The sequence below is a fragment of the Oryza brachyantha genome, chromosome 3, assembly GCF_000231095.2.
Source record: "Oryza brachyantha chromosome 3, ObraRS2, whole genome shotgun sequence".
NCBI classification, from domain to species: Eukaryota; Viridiplantae; Streptophyta; class Magnoliopsida; order Poales; family Poaceae; genus Oryza; species Oryza brachyantha.
In genome coordinates this window covers 28,972,384-28,988,610 of record NC_023165.2, presented here as the reverse complement: position 1 = coordinate 28,988,610, position 16,227 = coordinate 28,972,384, and the positions used below count along the sequence as shown (strand labels likewise).

Genomic DNA, 16,227 nt, shown 5'->3' with positions numbered 1-16,227 from the left:
TATAAAATATATATCTATTAATGTATCTAGATAAATTCAAAACGTAAAGTATAAGACTGATAGAACCAAGAGAGTACATATTAACATCTGACCTACATAGTTACATGAAAGGGAGTTGTGTTCATGGCATAGTAGCTAAGGGTCTATTTGACGTGCTCCAACTCATAAATCCAACTTCTAAAACGAAGCTTTGGGTGAAGCTGTGGAGTGATCCGAACCCTATTACATCCATTTATTTCATTTTGTAAACCATCTCAGTCTATTTCGCTTTCTTTTTGGGTTGAGATGGCCTTTCCTTTGGGCGTATAATTGCATTTGCTATTGGAAGGGGACTCTTAAATAAAAAGAAAAAACATACTGCATCGTCGTTTTGTTTATAATAATATAGACGAAATGGCATGTTAAGGATTAAAAATAATTTATGACTAAAATTTTTGCACACACGTTTTTATTGTTGTAAAAGCAAGTGCCGTAAAATAAACTAGAATGATAAAATTTTAAAATCAACTCTAAAATTAAACTATAAAATTTAAATTTTAACCGTACACCTACGTAAAGTTGCCAAAATATTAAGGAACAGGAAAGCGGGAAAAGAAAATCAGCCTCGTTGTCCGGCTCGTAGAGAGTGCAAGTAAAACGGGTTATCGACGATTACAAAATAATTTATGGATAAAACTTTTATGTATTTGTTCTTAGCGACCTAAAAATAAAAATAAAGAATAAATTATGATAAATAAAACATGAAACTTAACTATAATTTTAAGTATTAAATTTTAAATTTTAATTTACGAGCATAAGCTAAAAGAGACGTGCTATGAAAGGGAGTAGCTAGCAGGGAGTGATTAACCCAACCCATTCACGACGACGAAGTGAAAGGGAATTAGCGGGTGAGCGAAACCGGCGATAAAGCACGGATGACGCAGGAAGGGCAGAGGCAGAGACAGGCGGCGGACCGGCGGCGAAAGGCGAAAGCGAGCCTCCTGCGATTCTGTCCTCCCCAAAGGGGGAATAATATCGGAAAGCGGCTTTCCACAGTGCCCCACCACCTCTTCTTCCTATCCCATCCATTATAAGCCACTTTTGATTCAAAGAAAATTTATAAAAATTTTAAAGAATTCTATTTCTATGTAAAATTTTCTTACAAAACCCTTTGAATCAAAGAAACGAGCTCTATTAAATTCTATAAAATTTCTATGTAATACCTCTTCTCATACAAGTTTTAGAAGAAATTTAATAAAAGGCAGAACCTCATGAAAAAAAATCATTTGAGTCTTTATCTCTCCTCAAGTTCCTATGTTTTTCCTAGGATCCAATCAAACGGACATTTCTATATTTTTCTTGTGTTTTGCAATTCTCTACTTTTAGACTTTTATTTCTATCAGAATCTTATATTTTTCATATTTCTCCGTTTTTTCATTCATGTGATTCAAAGGGGCCCTAAACTCTTCAAGAGACATCAATTTATCTATTGTATGTCGTCTAAATAGTTATTTAAAAAGTTAAAAATTATAAAGATAGATTAATACTAAATATACAACTACACAAACATGTACATTCAAATGACTTCTACAATACATAATAAAAATGACTATGAGTATACGTATTCAGAGTTATTTTTGTAATGGATTGTAGATGTTATATTTTAACTCATATGTTTGTGTAGTGATATATCTCATTTTAATCTATTTTTCATAAATTTTTAATATTTTTTAATAACTATTTGGATAACATATAATAGATAAGTGAGCCTCATCGAGAGTTCAAAATCTACACCTCCATCCCATCTCCACTCTACACCATTGCCAGGCAGTACGTGCTTTCTACCACGGCACCATGCACATTATGCATCTGATGGTAGTTTCAAAACCCTAGCGGTAAATTTTATGGCATTTAAAACCCCCGGTTTTTTTTTACATGATGGTAGCAAAAGGGTACTAAAAATTATAAAACTTTAACTTTGCTGGCAGACACTGCACACACACAAAAAAAGGCCTCACCAGTACTAGTACGTGCAAGTTGCTTAGGTTGTGGATTCCGATAGATCAACACTGCAGTGCACCCTCTACTACTAGTAATTAGGCAGTGAAAGCATGTCTGGTTTGCGTGTACGGGCGTGCCTGCGTACGGACGAACACCAGCTGCAGCCAATGCAACGCTAGCTTTTAGCTTCGATGGATCATGGATGCGTGTAGCGTCCGCCGTGTGCCGAAGCAAGAAGCGCGCGTGCGTGCGTGCTAGGGGCCTACACGTCGTCGACGGCGTCGCCGGGCGCGACGAGCCGCTTGCGCTCCTCGGCGGCGGCGGCGGCGGGGGGCGTGGTGATCTCAAGGCTCGTGAGCTTCTTGGCGCGCAGGGCCTCGAGGTGCCAGTCGGTGCGCCAGACGACGGCGAGGAGGACGAGCGCCACGCAGGCGGCCTGCGCGGAGAGGAGGCCGTACCAGAGGCCGCCGAAGCCGACGCGGGGGGCGCCGAACGCCAGGGTGACGGCGACCGGGGTACCGACGAGGTAGAAGGACAGCAGGTTGATGCGCGCGCCGATGGACGGCCTCGCCGTGCCGCGCAGCACGCCGCAGCCGGTGGTCTGCGGGCAGTTCCCCAGCTCGCACAGCCCCAGGATAGGCATCGCCGCCGCCGCCAGCCGCACCACCGACGCCTCCCTCGTGAACAGCTCCACCCACTCCCGGCTGAACGCCGCCGTCCACGCCACGTGGATCATTCCGATCACCACCGCGCACCCCAGCGCCACCATCGCCGCCATCCTCGCCCGCCGCGGCTTCCCGGCTCCTAGCTCGTTCCCCACCTGCATCATCATCATCATCATCAATTCATCGTGCACTGTGCTGAATTCACCAACAGTGGAAAGGAACAGGGTACTCGGTGTGCAAGATTCTGTCTTTTCTAGCGACCCCCTACTGTTCTGCTGCTGCGAGCTGAGCTTCTCACTGGCCCCCAATAAAATCGATGAACACTGTTCAGCACTGTGCTGACATGCATGACAAGACCAAGCACCAATGGCCAGAGGAAGAAACAAAAACAAACCACAAGCCTTTTGTCGTTTCGCCTGCAGTAAAATGTAAACAAAATCGATTCCGATAGAAATGGTATCCGGGAACCAGCCTTTAAAAGAAGGGCATGCTGTAGAAATTCAGCAGCAATAATATCAGAATTTTGTCTCATTTCTCTCCTGCTTTGGCCGCTGATTGGTTTGTGCTGGGAAAGATGAACTTGTTCAAGATTTAGTTAATGGTTGTCTATCCATTCCGACAAAAAAAAAAGAGAGAGAGACGATTTTGTCGCTACAATGCTGGTATCTGTTACTACTATACATCGAAAATTCAGTCTTATAAGAGTATCTAAGCTCATCAAAATACACTCGATCGGCCACATGATTATGCGGTTGGCGAGTGTGTGGCAGCAAGCAAGGATAAACCTACCTCTTGTGCAGTTGCTACGAATCACTTATCTTCTTGTTGTGTATCTGAACTTGTTTGTATCTGAACTTATGCTATCCATTCAGAATATTCAGATAGACTGACACAGTACGCACCAGCAAACAAGAAACGTGATTAAAAACGGCTAGATTTGATGCAAATTAATTATGCTACCCATTGATATGATGTTGTCCATAGCTCATAACAAACTCGATCCTCACTGAATTTTATTGCACGAATTAACACCGGCGATATGAAACTGGAAGCAAAATGTCAGACTGAGCTGTGCTCCCGGATTGGCACGAACCAGAATACAGTTTTCTTTTCTTAAAGGGAAAAAAAGAAAGAAGTGGTGGCAACGCGCCAAATATTCGTGTGTAAAGATGTTGGCGAGCTGACCATGGTTGTGGCTTTATATGGAGGATTTTGGTGTTCGTTTTCACAAATCTTGATGCAAATATTTTTTTTTCGCGTCGAAAGAAGATTAGGAGTAAGATTGCAACGAGTGCAAAAGCTGATGATGATTGATGAGACGTGTAGAAGTGCATACCCGAGTGGAGACGCAGGCGGCGAGCGCCATGGGCACGGTGTACATGAGGCTGGTGGTTTGGATCAGCACGCCGGCGGCGCCGACGGCGGCGGCGGGGTCCGGCAGGTAGCCGGCGAGCACGGTGACCACCTCGTACCACCACCACTCGAGGCAGACGCCGACGCAGCTCGGCACGGCGAGGCGGACGAGGCCGGCCAGGCCGCTCGCCACGGCGGTGGGGCGCGCCCAGCCCTTCCACGTGGCGTCGCAGGCGCCCGACCAGCGGATGTAGGCGAGCAGGAAGAGCACCATGTTGGTGTTGGTGAGCGCCTGCGCGGCGGCGACGCCGCGCACGCCGAAGCCGAGGCCGAAGACGAGCAGCACGTTGAGCGGGACGTGCAGCGCGACGGCGATGGCGGAGCAGGCGGCCATGGGCTTGGTGATCCCCTGCGAGCGGAGGTACACGCGCAGCGGCTGGAGCACGGCGCTGGCGGCGAGGTCCGGGAGCGCGTACGCGGCGTAGGCCGCCGCGGAGGCGGAGATGGTCGGGTCCTGGCCGAGCGCGACGAGGATTGGGCCGACGTGCAGCCAGAGCAGCGCGATGGGCAGCGCGGCGAGGATGAGCAGCAGCACGGCGCGGTGGAGCGAGAGGGTGAGGAGGTCGTAGTTCTTGGAGCCAAAGGCCTGCGCGCAGAGCGGCTCGAGGCCGGAGGCGAGGCCGAACAGCACGCTGTGGCCGGTGATGTTGGTGAGGCCGATGGCGAGCGCGCCGCCGGCGAGGTCGAGCGGGCCGAGGCGGCCGAGGCAGAGCACGGACACCATCGCCCGCAGGTAGACGACGCAGTTGAGCGCCGTGATTGGCGCCGCCATCCGCCACAGCTCCCGCAGTTCCGACGCCACCGACGGCTGGTCTTCCCCGTCGTCATCAACCGCACCCTTGCCGTCCCCTTGCTGCTGCGTCTTCCCCGGGAGCGGGATGGCCATGGCAGTTCGTTTCGATCTTTGTAGCCTTGCGGTCTTTGTAGGAAGCCTTTCCCACCCCCTCACACTATATATTCACATTCCCTCCTCACATCCTCCGTCTGAGTTTTACTTCCGTCCTTAGAGCAAGTTTAATAGTATAGCTAACTATTAACTCTAATTCATCTATAGCTAATTTAATGGTCAATGCATACAATAGTTAGCTACAAAACATCAATACATGGTCCCACATGTTATATACACATTTTGTTTTGGAGTCCGTGTGCAGCTGGCTACAAATTGGTAGCTCACTTCTCTTCTCTCTCCTCTCTTATCTCTTTAAAATATGCTTATAGTTAGATTATAGCTTGCTATTATACATGCTCTTACTTTTATATCTCGAGGTACTGATATCTTGACATACCAAATCGTTTCTCACCATTAGATCTAACTAAGTAGAATATAGAATAGAATGTGTATTGTTAGATCCAACAATCAGAAACGATTTGATATCGCGAGGCATCGGTACCTTAAGATATAGTTTAAAGAATGGGATGTTTTCTTCCTGCTTCACAAGTTCAGATTCTCTCCCTTTGTCTATATATCTTTTCTGTAAGAATACCAATCACCGTGCATGATGAACATGACTGCCATTAACGTTGCTGCCGCCGTTTCAATATTTACTTTTACTCGCCGGTATCATTGCTGTGAATTATTTTAACCATGTTAGCAATTTCGAAGAGACGAAGATCTAGTCCGTAGCTTCCAAATCTCTTCGTATACACTACATCATTAATATATTATCTATTTCTCATGCCCACAATCTTTTAGATTTATGGTAAAACTGACTACAAATCTACATATCTTTTTTTCATCTTATTACTATAGAAAAAATTTTCTCTCTCCACTATTGAGAGCAAAACATATGAAAAAAATCCACTCTAACCTTATTATCACAATGTTAGAGGAAAAATTCTTATATTTCTTAGTCCTATAGATTTACACATACATTCCTATTCTATTTCTTTATTTTTTATTCTTATGTTTTAGAAATCCATTGAACCAAATAAACTCTAAATATGCTGTAGTAATATTTAAAACATGTATACTGTACTCGCTGTCACAATAATAGATTGATCGATTAGTAGCAGTGCAGTGCGGTTGGCCGTACAACGGAAGGCGGTGCAACTGGGCGATCGCCGACTAGTCGGTTACTCCATCGGATGCCAAGAACCTCCCTATCAAGGCATCTTTCTTTTCTAGCTCGTCTATGGCCAGGCTATTGCTACTGTTCATCACTTCATCAGTGTGCAATGCTTTGATCCGTCGCCACTGTGATTTCCCCTCGAGATAGAAACGATAATCAGACAATCTAATGGGTTGCTGTCTTGGCTAACGACGTTTGGATTCATGCCCGGTTTGGGGAACTGCTCCGCGTAGGATCTCTAGTCCTCCAAATAAAATTCATATTTTGAGAATATATAATTATATAATCCAAAAATAAATTAAAAGTTGGAAAATCTTTTTTTCTAAATTCGTATCCGCTTCTTCTAAAATTTAAGTCTTTAAAGAGAAAAAAAATCTAATAGCCTTTTCATTTTGCTTATGTTTATGTTTATAAACCAATATTTAAACTTTAACTTTAAATTTGGAGCTGGTTTTGATTTTTTTTATCGTACTTTATTTTTCATCCATGACTTTTAGATCGTTAAAACACGTGTATAAAAATTTTATTTAAACTTTTTTCCTTCACAAATATTTCACCCCCTAAATTTCAGGACGGTGCAAGTTTTGAGCAGAGGCACAATTAATTTCTAATTAGGGCCTACAGAGTAGGATTTTCTGGTTGAGTTGTGGCTCTGCAGTCTGCACGCACGAACCAGGCAGGGACCAGGGATGCTTCAGGCCGCACGCGCGCCGCCCCGCGACCGCGACCGCGACCCGACCGCCGACGCCGCCGTCCCCCGCTCCCCGCCGTCGGCCGGCGCCCGCCCGCGGCCACCCCGTCGTCGCCCACTCGCCGGCTCGTGCCCGCGGCCGCCCCCGACCCCCGTCGTCGCCCGCCCGCGGCCACGCCCGGCGACTCCCGCCTAGGCGCCTGGCCACGGCCGGCCGACCTGCTCCGACGCCGGCGCCGGCGCCGCCCGTCGTCCCACGCCCCAGCCCGGCCGGCTGCTGCTTGCTGACTGCTGTGCTGTGCTCGGTTAGAAGGCCTGTGGGCCGAGAAATAGTCCAATATTGGGCCCAAATTACGTGCCTACGGGCGTCGTGTCGCGGAGAAGAGCCACTAGCCAAACCCGGCGACGGCACACAGGTTTGGGAGCTCTCTCCGCCGTCGCCGATGCCGCCGGCGCGCGCCTCCGCCTTCTCCGCCCTGCTCTCCAGAAGGTGCGCCCTGCCCTTCCCTGCACTCGCCTCCTCCCCCTTCTCGCTGTGTTTAGGTTTGGATTGTTCCGGGCTCATCCCATCCCGTGGGGTGGGGTTTTCCCTCTCCTTCCCAAACCAGATGCTTCCCGGCGGCGAATCGGATCCGGCCGCTGGTCAGGGCCTTCTGCGGCGCGCCGACTTCGCTCAAGGATGCGGCTGCCGGGGTGGCTGGCTCGCAGGTACCTTTCGCGCCGCTCAGTGTGTCTATTGTGCTTTGCTGTAGCCAGGATTCTATGGTGTGTGTGTCTGCAAATGCGTCGTCGTTTAGGGTGTTGTGAACTGCTCTGTGTGGAATTGAGGAGTGCATTTAGAACGAGCGTATACTGGTGTTGATTCTGTCCGTGAACTTGTAGGATCAGTCGGAGAAGTTTGGCGATGTGAAAGCTAGACCCGATGAACTCGACATTGCTATCGTTGGTGGAGGCATGGTGGGCTTGGCTGTTGCTTGTGCATTATGTAGGTATTTTCTGTCCATGTGCTTCGCTTCTTATGTTTTAGTTGGCAGTGCAGCGTTGCTCACTGTCAACCGTTTTCGGCTGTAAGAAAGACATCTTCATGATTGTTGTAGGCTATGATATTGTCTAGAAGTAGTTAATTTTTAACCCAGATGAAAACAGCTCTCAAGGATTGCCAGCGAACTTCAACCACTTCAATTTGAAGTGCTATTAATTTTTTTTCATTGGCACACATAGCTTTTGATGTTCTAGTCGAATTGTACCCTATACATGTGAAATGATGATTGAAGGTTGTTTCAAATCAGAAACGCCATCTGTTACAAAAGGTTTAAGTTTTTTACCTGCTTATTGATCCACATGCAGCCAATATGCCATTGACTAAGCATCTGAGAGTTGGCATCATTGATAGCAACCCTGCACTAAAATCAAGAAATTATCTGAAGAAAGATGGCATACCTGATTCAAGGGTCAGTACTATTACTCCTGCAACCATGTCCTTCTTCAGAGGTACAGTTTTTAATCCAACATGTGTTGATGTTACCTGTACAACAATTCAGAATCTTTTATGCGCCTGGCCACCTGTACTTCGAACTAATTTTTCTTAATATGTGTTGATATTCTGTTTCATTATATAAGATGTTGTATCTGAAATTCTCCATTTTAATGTGCAAATACTACCGTTACCTACTAATGATGGTAAGTACCATTCAAAAATTTGTTCATACCTGTACGTTATGCTGCAGATATTGGCGCATGGGAGCATGTTCAACAGCAAAGACACGCTTTCTTTGGTAAAATGCAGGTGATATACCTTGCTTGTCCTGATGAAATGATTTGTTCTGTATGTATAGCAAATATCCTTTTTATTTCAATTTCACCTTTACTCTATTTTCGTTCAACACATTTAACTCTATTTCCTCTTTGAGCGCACTTATTTCTTTGAAGTTCGAAATTCTGAACATGTTGACTCTTATTGGAGTAGGCTTTATTCTTTCCTATATCTAAATGAAAAATTAAGATAACAGCTGACTTCATCTACTGCATGTTCTACATCAGGCTAGCAATAAAAGATCATTGTACTTAGATTCTTCAAATACTACTTCCTCCGTTCCATATTATAAGACTTTCTGGATTTGTCTAGATTCACCCATGTATTAATGTATGTGTCTAAATTCATTAGCACATATATGAATATAGGCAAGACTAAAAGTCTTATAATGTGAAATGGAGGGAATACTAATCAGTTTTCAATGGGAACATAGAAGAAGAGTTGTATACCTATATTATGCTTCTGCTTGCATACTCATATTTTTAGTAGTTTGAACCCATACATGCAGGCATTAAAATTTGAACCCTTTTACCTTTTGTATTTTCCTCTTTGTTGTTGAACTTGAACAAAATAAGAGCAGTTTCTTCCTCCAGATAGTGGGCACTTCGGTTTAAGCACTAACTGCAAATTTGGATGTGCTATTGACTAACAGGTATGGGATTACACTGGACTGGGTTACACAAGGTATAGTGCAAGAGACGTGGCAAAAGAATATCTTGGGTATGCTCGATGAAATCAGCTGTGGCTTATGATTTATTTCTGTCACTGGCTCATTACTAACTTCTTATTTATTCATTCATTGTTAGATGCGTGGTGGAGAACAAGGTGCTTTGCAACTCACTGTTGTTACGGTTACAGGTTTGTCTTTAGTTGACATATTTGTTATTTTTTTATCTGCACACGGATCCTGATGTTTGAACTTATTTAATAGCACTTTAATCTGAAAAATGAAATTGTATGATTCCTTGTGTTTGCATTTTTGGAATATAATTGAAGACAGCTATGGAAACTTATGAGGCCTTTATCCAAAAGAAACATCCTTTTATGGTTCCTTTCCTCACGGTCCACCAATAGATTTTATTAGCTGTGGAGAAGGGTTTGTAATAATAATACCCTGACCCATGTGTATGACAGTAAGCTTACATACAAGTTGGTGGTTGGGTTATTTGCAGCCAGACAAGCTTATTTTCCTTTTTCTAAAAAAATAGACTTAAAGATGTTTGTTTGATCAGGAGGAAAACAGAGACATTGAAAAGATGATCTACCCTACCAGACTTGTTTCTCTTGCTTTACCATCAAAGAGCAGGCAAGTGCCAACAAGTGAAGCAACATCCAGTGGTTACACTTCGGGAGAATTACATCGCAGTAATTTAGTTAAACTTGAGCTAAGTGATGGACAAACCTTATATTCAAAACTTGTGGTAATTGCCTATTACTATCTTCCTTTGCATGCATTCAAACTTCTGTGTCTGTTCATTGCCTCATAGTTGCCTACTTAAATGTATGGTTGCAGGTAGGAGCTGATGGTTCCAAGTCCAATGTAAGGCAAGCAGCAGGCATAAAAACAACCGGCTGGAATTACTCTCAAAGTGCAATTATCTGTACAGTTGAGCATATTACTGAAAACGATTGTGCATGGCAAAGGTTTCTTCCTTCTGGACCAATCGCTCTACTTCCGATAGGTGACAACTTCAGCAATATTGTGTGGACAATGAGCCCAGAGGAGTCGTTACGCCATAAGTCAATGAGCCCTGAAGATTTTGTGAAGTCTGTGAACAATGCATTAGATTTTGGTTATGGTCCACATCCACGTTCCAGTAGTCTTGACTTTTACATGGAAAAGTTATTTTCTGACGTTGGAAGTACGGCTGCATCTACAAAGGAATGCTTTGAAGTGCCCCCAAAAGCAATTGGAGTAGTCTCTGAGAGAATGGCATTTCCGTTGTCGCTGAAGCACTCACATGATTATGTTTCGAAAAGGTTAGCACTAGTTGGTGATGCTGCTCATACAGTCCATCCCTTAGCTGGGCAAGGTGTCAACTTAGGTTTTGGAGATGCAGCTACTTTAGCAAAAGTTATCGTTGATGGAGTTTCTGTGGGTGCTGATTTTGGGGATGTAAGTACCTCTTACTACAATCTTTTAGTTAACCTTTATTCAAATACTCTCTCCGTATTTTAATAGATGACTGCTGATTTTTTGGTACATGTTTGACCGTTCATATTATTCAAAAAACTTATGTAATTTTTATTTATTTTGTTATGATTGGATTTATTACCAGATATATTTTAATTGTAATTTAACTTTTTTATATTTACACAATATTTTATAAATAAGACGAATGGTCAAGCATATGATGATAAAAGTCAATAGCGTCACATGGAGTACTAATGTAGCCTAGATTCTATGAGCACATATATCATCATCTTGAAACTTAACTAAATACGAGGGAAAGAACCAATCTTGCTGCATCTGAAACATTGTGATTTATTATCCCTTTATTGTAGTTAGTTCTCGATCATATTGTAGATTTTGATTGGAGTCCACAGATTTACAGCAAACTGACTTGATTGATTATTTTCATTTGTCAGATTTCTTTGCTGAAAAGGTATGAGAACGATCGGAAAGCAGCAAATATTGCAATGGCAGCGGTACTAGATGGTTTCCAGAAGATCTACTCTGTTGATTTTGGACCCCTCAATGTGCTTAGGGCTGCAGCGTTTCATGGTGCCCAGTACATATCACCACTGAAGAAGAACATAATCTCTTATGCAATGGGCGACACGAAATGGCCGCTGTTACTGTAATGCACAAGTAGCGTTCTGAACTTCTAAATCATGGTAGTGAGTCAGAGACGCCTTACCTGACTTTGTAAAGACGCAATATAACCAGAAATAATCAATAGAGAAATAAATTGAATCTCCTGATGTTCTAGGATTATACTGGATTTCGCATCTTGCACAACGTTGCACCTCCGAGATGCCCAAAGGTCAAGTTTGGGCTTCTTCGGATCATAGTAGTTTTACGTGATGATTTTTTAGAGGGAGTTTTATTTCTCAAAATCTTATTTAAAATTCTTTCAACCTAAATTCTTTGAAATACATAAAACTTATGGGGTTTTTTATAATAAGAATTAGTTTAATTTCGGTGAAAATTCCACCAAAATGCTCCATTTCAAAAAGGCACGTGTAAAAGTGTACGCATGTTATCCATAGAAATGGCGGGCTGTGCGTTGTGGTGAGCGCAATTCGTGGAACTTTCCCAGATCTAACAAAGAATCACTATGTCCCCGTGGTGGCCCTGGTGGGCCCAAGCACCTGATGTTCCAATAACAGCATTGGTAGGCTATTTCCAATCCTAATTGCTTATATAGGTGCTTAAAAGAAATTATATTTAAGCATCTTAGCTAAGAGCCTAACATTTCAATGCAGCACATTGAGACATGTGCTTAAATTGTCGGAGCACATCGTTTTAGCCTTCGCAATAATTAGGGGGTTTTTAGTTGGTGAAATAAAAATTTTTGTACGTCACATTAGACGTTTCACCGAATGTCGGAAGGTATTTTCGGACACGAATAAAAAACGAATTTCACGGCTGGCCTGTAAAACGCGAGACGAATCTTTTGAGCTTAATTAATCCATCAGTAGCACATGTGGATTACTGTAGCACCTATGACTAATCACATACTAATTAGGCTCAAAAGATTCGTCTCATGATTTCTCACGTAACTGTGCAAATAGCTTTTTTTGTTTTATCTATGTTCAATACTCTATTTAAGTGTCCAAATATTCAATGTGATGTTTTTTGGTGAAAATTTTTAGAAACTAAACAACCCCTTAGTTCACCGGTCACCACTAAGCACCGGGCATGGCATCACACCTGGCGCAGCAGCCATGCCACATAAGCCAAAAATATCCGGTTTTCTTTTAAGCATCTATCTAAGGGGGTGATGGTAAACGATACATTTACCAACAAAATAATTTATGAATAAAACTTTTATATATATATATATGCTAAAAATAAACTGAACATCAAAATCAAATTTAAATTAAAAAATTTAATTTTTGGCTTATAATCATAAGCAAAGGTGAAAATGATGGGGTGTAAGCATACCTTGGAGATGGCCTAGCACCGGTTTAAATTTAAACATATGTCAAATTTGTGCGGTCATTTTGGTTTGGAGGAATTTTTGTTATAAGAATATGATGCGCGAAGGTATACGAATGATATCATTAATTCATAGGAATATTTTTTCATAAATTCAAGTGTATGATTTTTTTCTATTTTTCTCTCTGTAGGAAGGATCAAATTTATCTGATTCTTATAATTTATTCCTCTAAATCGAATAACTTTCATAGGTATTGAGTTTTTAAAAACATAATAATATTATTATAAAACACGCACACAAGCAGAGAGAGAAGAGTATAGCTTGGTGTGTGGGTCTCGAATCGGATCGTCGCGTGGGCGGAGAAAACCAGTTGCCCTTGCGGACGACTCGGACTCGGAACACCACCGTCTTCCTCCGCGTCCGCGAGAGCCGAGCCAAGGGGATGAGCTCCCCCTCGGCGTCGCCGGTGCCGCCGGACGACGACGTCTGCTCCGTCTGCCACGACCGCTTCCGGATCCCCTGCCAGGCCAACTGCTCCCATTGGTTCTGCGGTTCGTTTCCTCTCCACCCCCGTCCCCCTTCCTCGCCAAGGTAGCGAGACCTCGATCCAGCTGTTTCCAGCGACTAGGTTGGGATATTGCGTACAACTGTTGGTCATGAGTTGATTTTGGTATGGTATTTTTTTTTTGTTATTATTTCGCTCGATGTAGAAATGGTTTATATCGGCTAGAATTGCCCGAGGATGTGTAGATGACGCGGTTTTGAGCTAGGATGAGAGGGCTCTAATTATTTGCCAGTTTAGAATCTGTGTGGAATATACTTGTGTGTGTGTGTGTTGATGCAAAATGAGGTTTTATGGTGGTTTTTTGGTAGGTCGAAACTCGAAATTATGGAACGTATATAGCTGGCAGACAGGGAGTAGTGTGTAGCAGTACAATCTACACGAACAGATGCAAAGAGGGGACAGATCTGAGATTGCTTCATACAGATGATACCAATGAACACCAGCACACCATAATTCAATTCCTCTGCCTGACATTGACATTCCGTGATACAACCATGTGGAGAAGTCAACTTCTCAAAACCAATCCAGCACCATCCTAGTGCTTGTGCATCCCATGGGCATCCATGTTTATAGGACTGGAACCAAATGCTTGTCCTGGTATTAGTTGTCATGTTATGAAATGGTAGCATTAAATTTTGTTCACTCAGAAAGCGCAGATTTAGTTATATTCTGTGTTGCATGAATTAGGCTCAATACTATGAAATCAGTATGAGACTGATACTCTGATCGATAACACTACCATCTTGTCTTTCACTACAGAGCTATCTGCTGCATTATCTGTATTTTCTTTCAGTTTGGGCATATGATCGGTAGCGCTTATGCTTGTTGAGCATTTAATTCCTAACCAGTTATACTTCCTTGACTTGTGGTATTACTGAAAGTATTTGTAAGCAGTACTAATTTGTTGCAGGAGAGTGCATTATCCGTGTTTGGAATCATGGACCTGCTGTACAGCCTTGCAAGTGTCCCATTTGCCGTCGCCTTATAAATCTTCTGGTACCAGCTAATGTATCAATAGATAACAATGACGACCCACAAGTTCAGCATGTTCTAGGAGAGGTTCAGCATTACAACCGCATATTTGGTGGAGCACACCGCAGCCTGACTCAGGTTCATACATGGCTCATGAAATCATACTTTGTCTTCAGATGCAGGAATTAGAATGCAGATAGGACTTTGGAAAACCATCAATAGATGCAAGTTTTATATCTCACAATTATCTCATTGTTCCTTGATTTCATGCTACACACATTCTTTTGTAGGATTTGTAGTGTAGTGTTCACACATGTCTGCACAGCATATGGTTGGAAAACCATCTATCTTGTAACTCCTACAATTCATCCTCATTTCAGAAATTGTTCATGCCAGTGGGCCTCTCCACCGTTGAGTTCTAAAAAACAGTAGCATGCAGTTAATATTGTTGCTATATATTCTCTTTTAGGTTAGGTTTCATGATGCATAGTTGATACCTTTCTGTTGGTTTAGTTTTTTTTTTTTTGTTGCAAACATCAATTTTTCTATAATTAAAACAACGGTAATATAGAAATAGAAATATGTACACCGTTGCTCGGTTATGTTGAACAAGATTAGAAATAACACTGTGATTGATTAGATATTAACTAGAGTTGTCATTGTTTTATCTGTATCGAGGAATATGACTAAGGTATAACATATGTTAGCCTTTTATAGATAATAGATAATGATCATCTAGGTCCCGAACTGTAAAAGTCTTGAGCGCTGGTTACTTACTTGATGACACTTCTTTTTTCAGAGGTTGGAAGACCTACCCTTTTTCATCAGAAGAATGTTCAGAGAACTATTGGATCCCCAGAGGACCCTCCCACTTGTCTTCAGGGCGAGGATGATCTTGATGGTAAGGTTTTATGCAATTGAACTATCTTAATCGCTATCATAATGTGGTCATGTAATAAGTGAGTATAGGTTTGGAGAAGCAAACAGGTTGCGGTGCATTATTTCTCATTGATTTGAACCTGCAGGTAGCATTGAGTGCAATTTATATCCTGAGTCCGGTCGACATTCTTCCTGAAAGTAAGCTTTGATATTTTGGATTCGATTCTCCTCCAAGATCTGAAGTCCAGCAACATTGGGCATTCGATTTTTATGGTCTCTAATCTATTGTTATAGGCGTGCTGGGGCTGTGCGGATACTTCGATGACTTTCTCGTGCTGCTGATTGTGTTCCTCCATCTTGCTGCTGTCTACCGCTCTCTCCTGCTCTACCGCCACGGAGGCCATTGAATTGCTGCTGCCCATTACGTGAATGGCAGATGGAGTTGCGTCCCTCTGCTGACGTTTTGAGATTTCATTTGTGCTGGAAGAGATTGCTAGCTAATGATACGAACATGATGTCGGCAGTAGCATGACCCCTTGTGTATTCTGTTTCGGTATGCTATGCTTGTTTGGTGATATTTGATCATGGGAACTTAAAAACGAGGCCTTGTGTTTTTTCTTTAGTTCTAGTAGAATAGCCACATCAGTGAGCACCTCTTTGATCCTTGGTCAGCCAAAGCTTTCATCTGTTATTTCTTTTCGTTGAAAGAGAACAAAAAAGATGTATATACCAGAATGACACATTCCTAAATACACATTTAGGAAATATTTTCATCAGATACGAGCACACCTTTTTTAACATTATTGTATAATTCTGGGTCTGCTTGGAAACCATTTTTATGGTGCTGTTTATAAGCCAAATACACTTTGATTGGTTGTGTTTTTCCAGGGAAAAAATAGGAATCGACCAAAAAAAACATAAAGTGTCTGTTCAGTTTATTGCCTAAACAACCACACCAAATATCTGGAAATACCAAATTTTGGTAGCGTTCGATGCATTTCATTTAAGTTTTTTCAAAAAATTGGCGGTCTTTTTAAAGATGAAAACTTCCGGAATCAGTAAATTTTATTAGGG

General features: G+C 42.6%; 3 protein-coding genes across 6 annotated transcripts; 2 read left to right on the top strand and 1 right to left on the bottom strand.

The window, feature by feature from the left end:
* Positions 1–1,728: 1,728 nt before the first annotated feature.
* Positions 1,729–5,023, bottom strand: LOC102701348 (protein DETOXIFICATION 54). Of its 3 annotated transcripts, XM_040522775.1 has the most exons (3): positions 3,982–5,023; positions 2,914–3,061; positions 2,243–2,800 (listed from the first exon to the last, which is right to left on the bottom strand). In XM_040522775.1, exons 1-3 carry the CDS (start codon positions 4,942–4,944, stop codon positions 2,325–2,327), a joined length of 1,587 nt encoding a protein of 528 aa, XP_040378709.1. In that variant the 5' UTR covers positions 4,945–5,023; the 3' UTR covers positions 2,243–2,324. The 3 variants fall into 3 exon arrangements, with proteins under 3 accessions (XP_040378708.1, XP_040378710.1, XP_040378709.1); XM_040522774.1 differs by having other exon boundaries at positions 1,729–3,061; XM_040522776.1 differs by lacking the exon at positions 2,914–3,061 and having other exon boundaries at positions 1,729–2,800.
* Positions 5,024–7,178: 2,155 nt separating this feature from the next.
* LOC102701072 (ubiquinone biosynthesis monooxygenase COQ6, mitochondrial) lies at positions 7,179–11,570 on the top strand. Of its 2 annotated transcripts, XM_015834716.2 has the most exons (10): positions 7,179–7,308; positions 7,427–7,526; positions 7,701–7,803; positions 8,166–8,309; positions 8,546–8,604; positions 9,284–9,351; positions 9,438–9,489; positions 9,864–10,052; positions 10,145–10,747; positions 11,221–11,570. In XM_015834716.2, exons 1-10 carry the CDS (start codon positions 7,262–7,264, stop codon positions 11,434–11,436), a joined length of 1,581 nt encoding a protein of 526 aa, XP_015690202.1. In that variant the 5' UTR covers positions 7,179–7,261; the 3' UTR covers positions 11,437–11,570. The 2 variants fall into 2 exon arrangements, with proteins under 2 accessions (XP_015690202.1, XP_015690203.1); XM_015834717.2 differs by lacking the exon at positions 7,179–7,308 and having other exon boundaries at positions 7,435–7,526; positions 7,701–7,807.
* A 1,502-nt stretch (positions 11,571–13,072) lies between these two features.
* LOC102706549 (E3 ubiquitin-protein ligase RNF170-like) lies at positions 13,073–15,987 on the top strand. Its single transcript, XM_006650810.3, has 5 exons — positions 13,073–13,288; positions 14,213–14,412; positions 15,074–15,175; positions 15,300–15,351; positions 15,448–15,987. Exons 1-5 carry the CDS (start codon positions 13,180–13,182, stop codon positions 15,558–15,560), a joined length of 576 nt encoding a protein of 191 aa, XP_006650873.1. The 5' UTR covers positions 13,073–13,179; the 3' UTR covers positions 15,561–15,987.
* The last annotated feature ends 240 nt before the right edge of the window (positions 15,988–16,227 follow it).

What these genes read in the sequence shown, in the direction of transcription:
- LOC102706549 (XM_006650810.3), top strand. Translation starts at nt 13,180, where the DNA reads ATGAGCTCCCCCTCGGCGTCGCCGGTGCCGCCGGACGACGACGTCTGC. An exon ending in CTGCTCCCATTGGTTCTGCG is followed by an intron (nt 13,289 to 14,212) that starts GTTCGTTTCCTC and finishes AATTTGTTGCAG; the next exon opens with GAGAGTGCATTATCCGTGTT. An exon ending in GGTCGACATTCTTCCTGAAA is followed by an intron (nt 15,352 to 15,447) that starts GTAAGCTTTGAT and finishes CTATTGTTATAG; the next exon opens with GCGTGCTGGGGCTGTGCGGA.
- LOC102701072 (XM_015834716.2), top strand. Translation starts at nt 7,262, where the DNA reads ATGCCGCCGGCGCGCGCCTCCGCCTTCTCCGCCCTGCTCTCCAGAAG. An exon ending in CACTGTTGTTACGGTTACAG is followed by an intron (nt 9,490 to 9,863) that starts GTTTGTCTTTAG and finishes TTGTTTGATCAG; the next exon opens with GAGGAAAACAGAGACATTGA. An exon ending in TGGGTGCTGATTTTGGGGAT is followed by an intron (nt 10,748 to 11,220) that starts GTAAGTACCTCT and finishes TTCATTTGTCAG; the next exon opens with ATTTCTTTGCTGAAAAGGTA.
- LOC102701348 (XM_040522774.1), bottom strand. Translation starts at nt 4,944, where the DNA reads ATGGCCATCCCGCTCCCGGGGAAGACGCAGCAGCAAGGGGACGGCAAG. An exon ending in CCGCCTGCGTCTCCACTCGG is followed by an intron (nt 3,062 to 3,981) that starts GTATGCACTTCT and finishes ATTTTACTGCAG; the next exon opens with GCGAAACGACAAAAGGCTTG.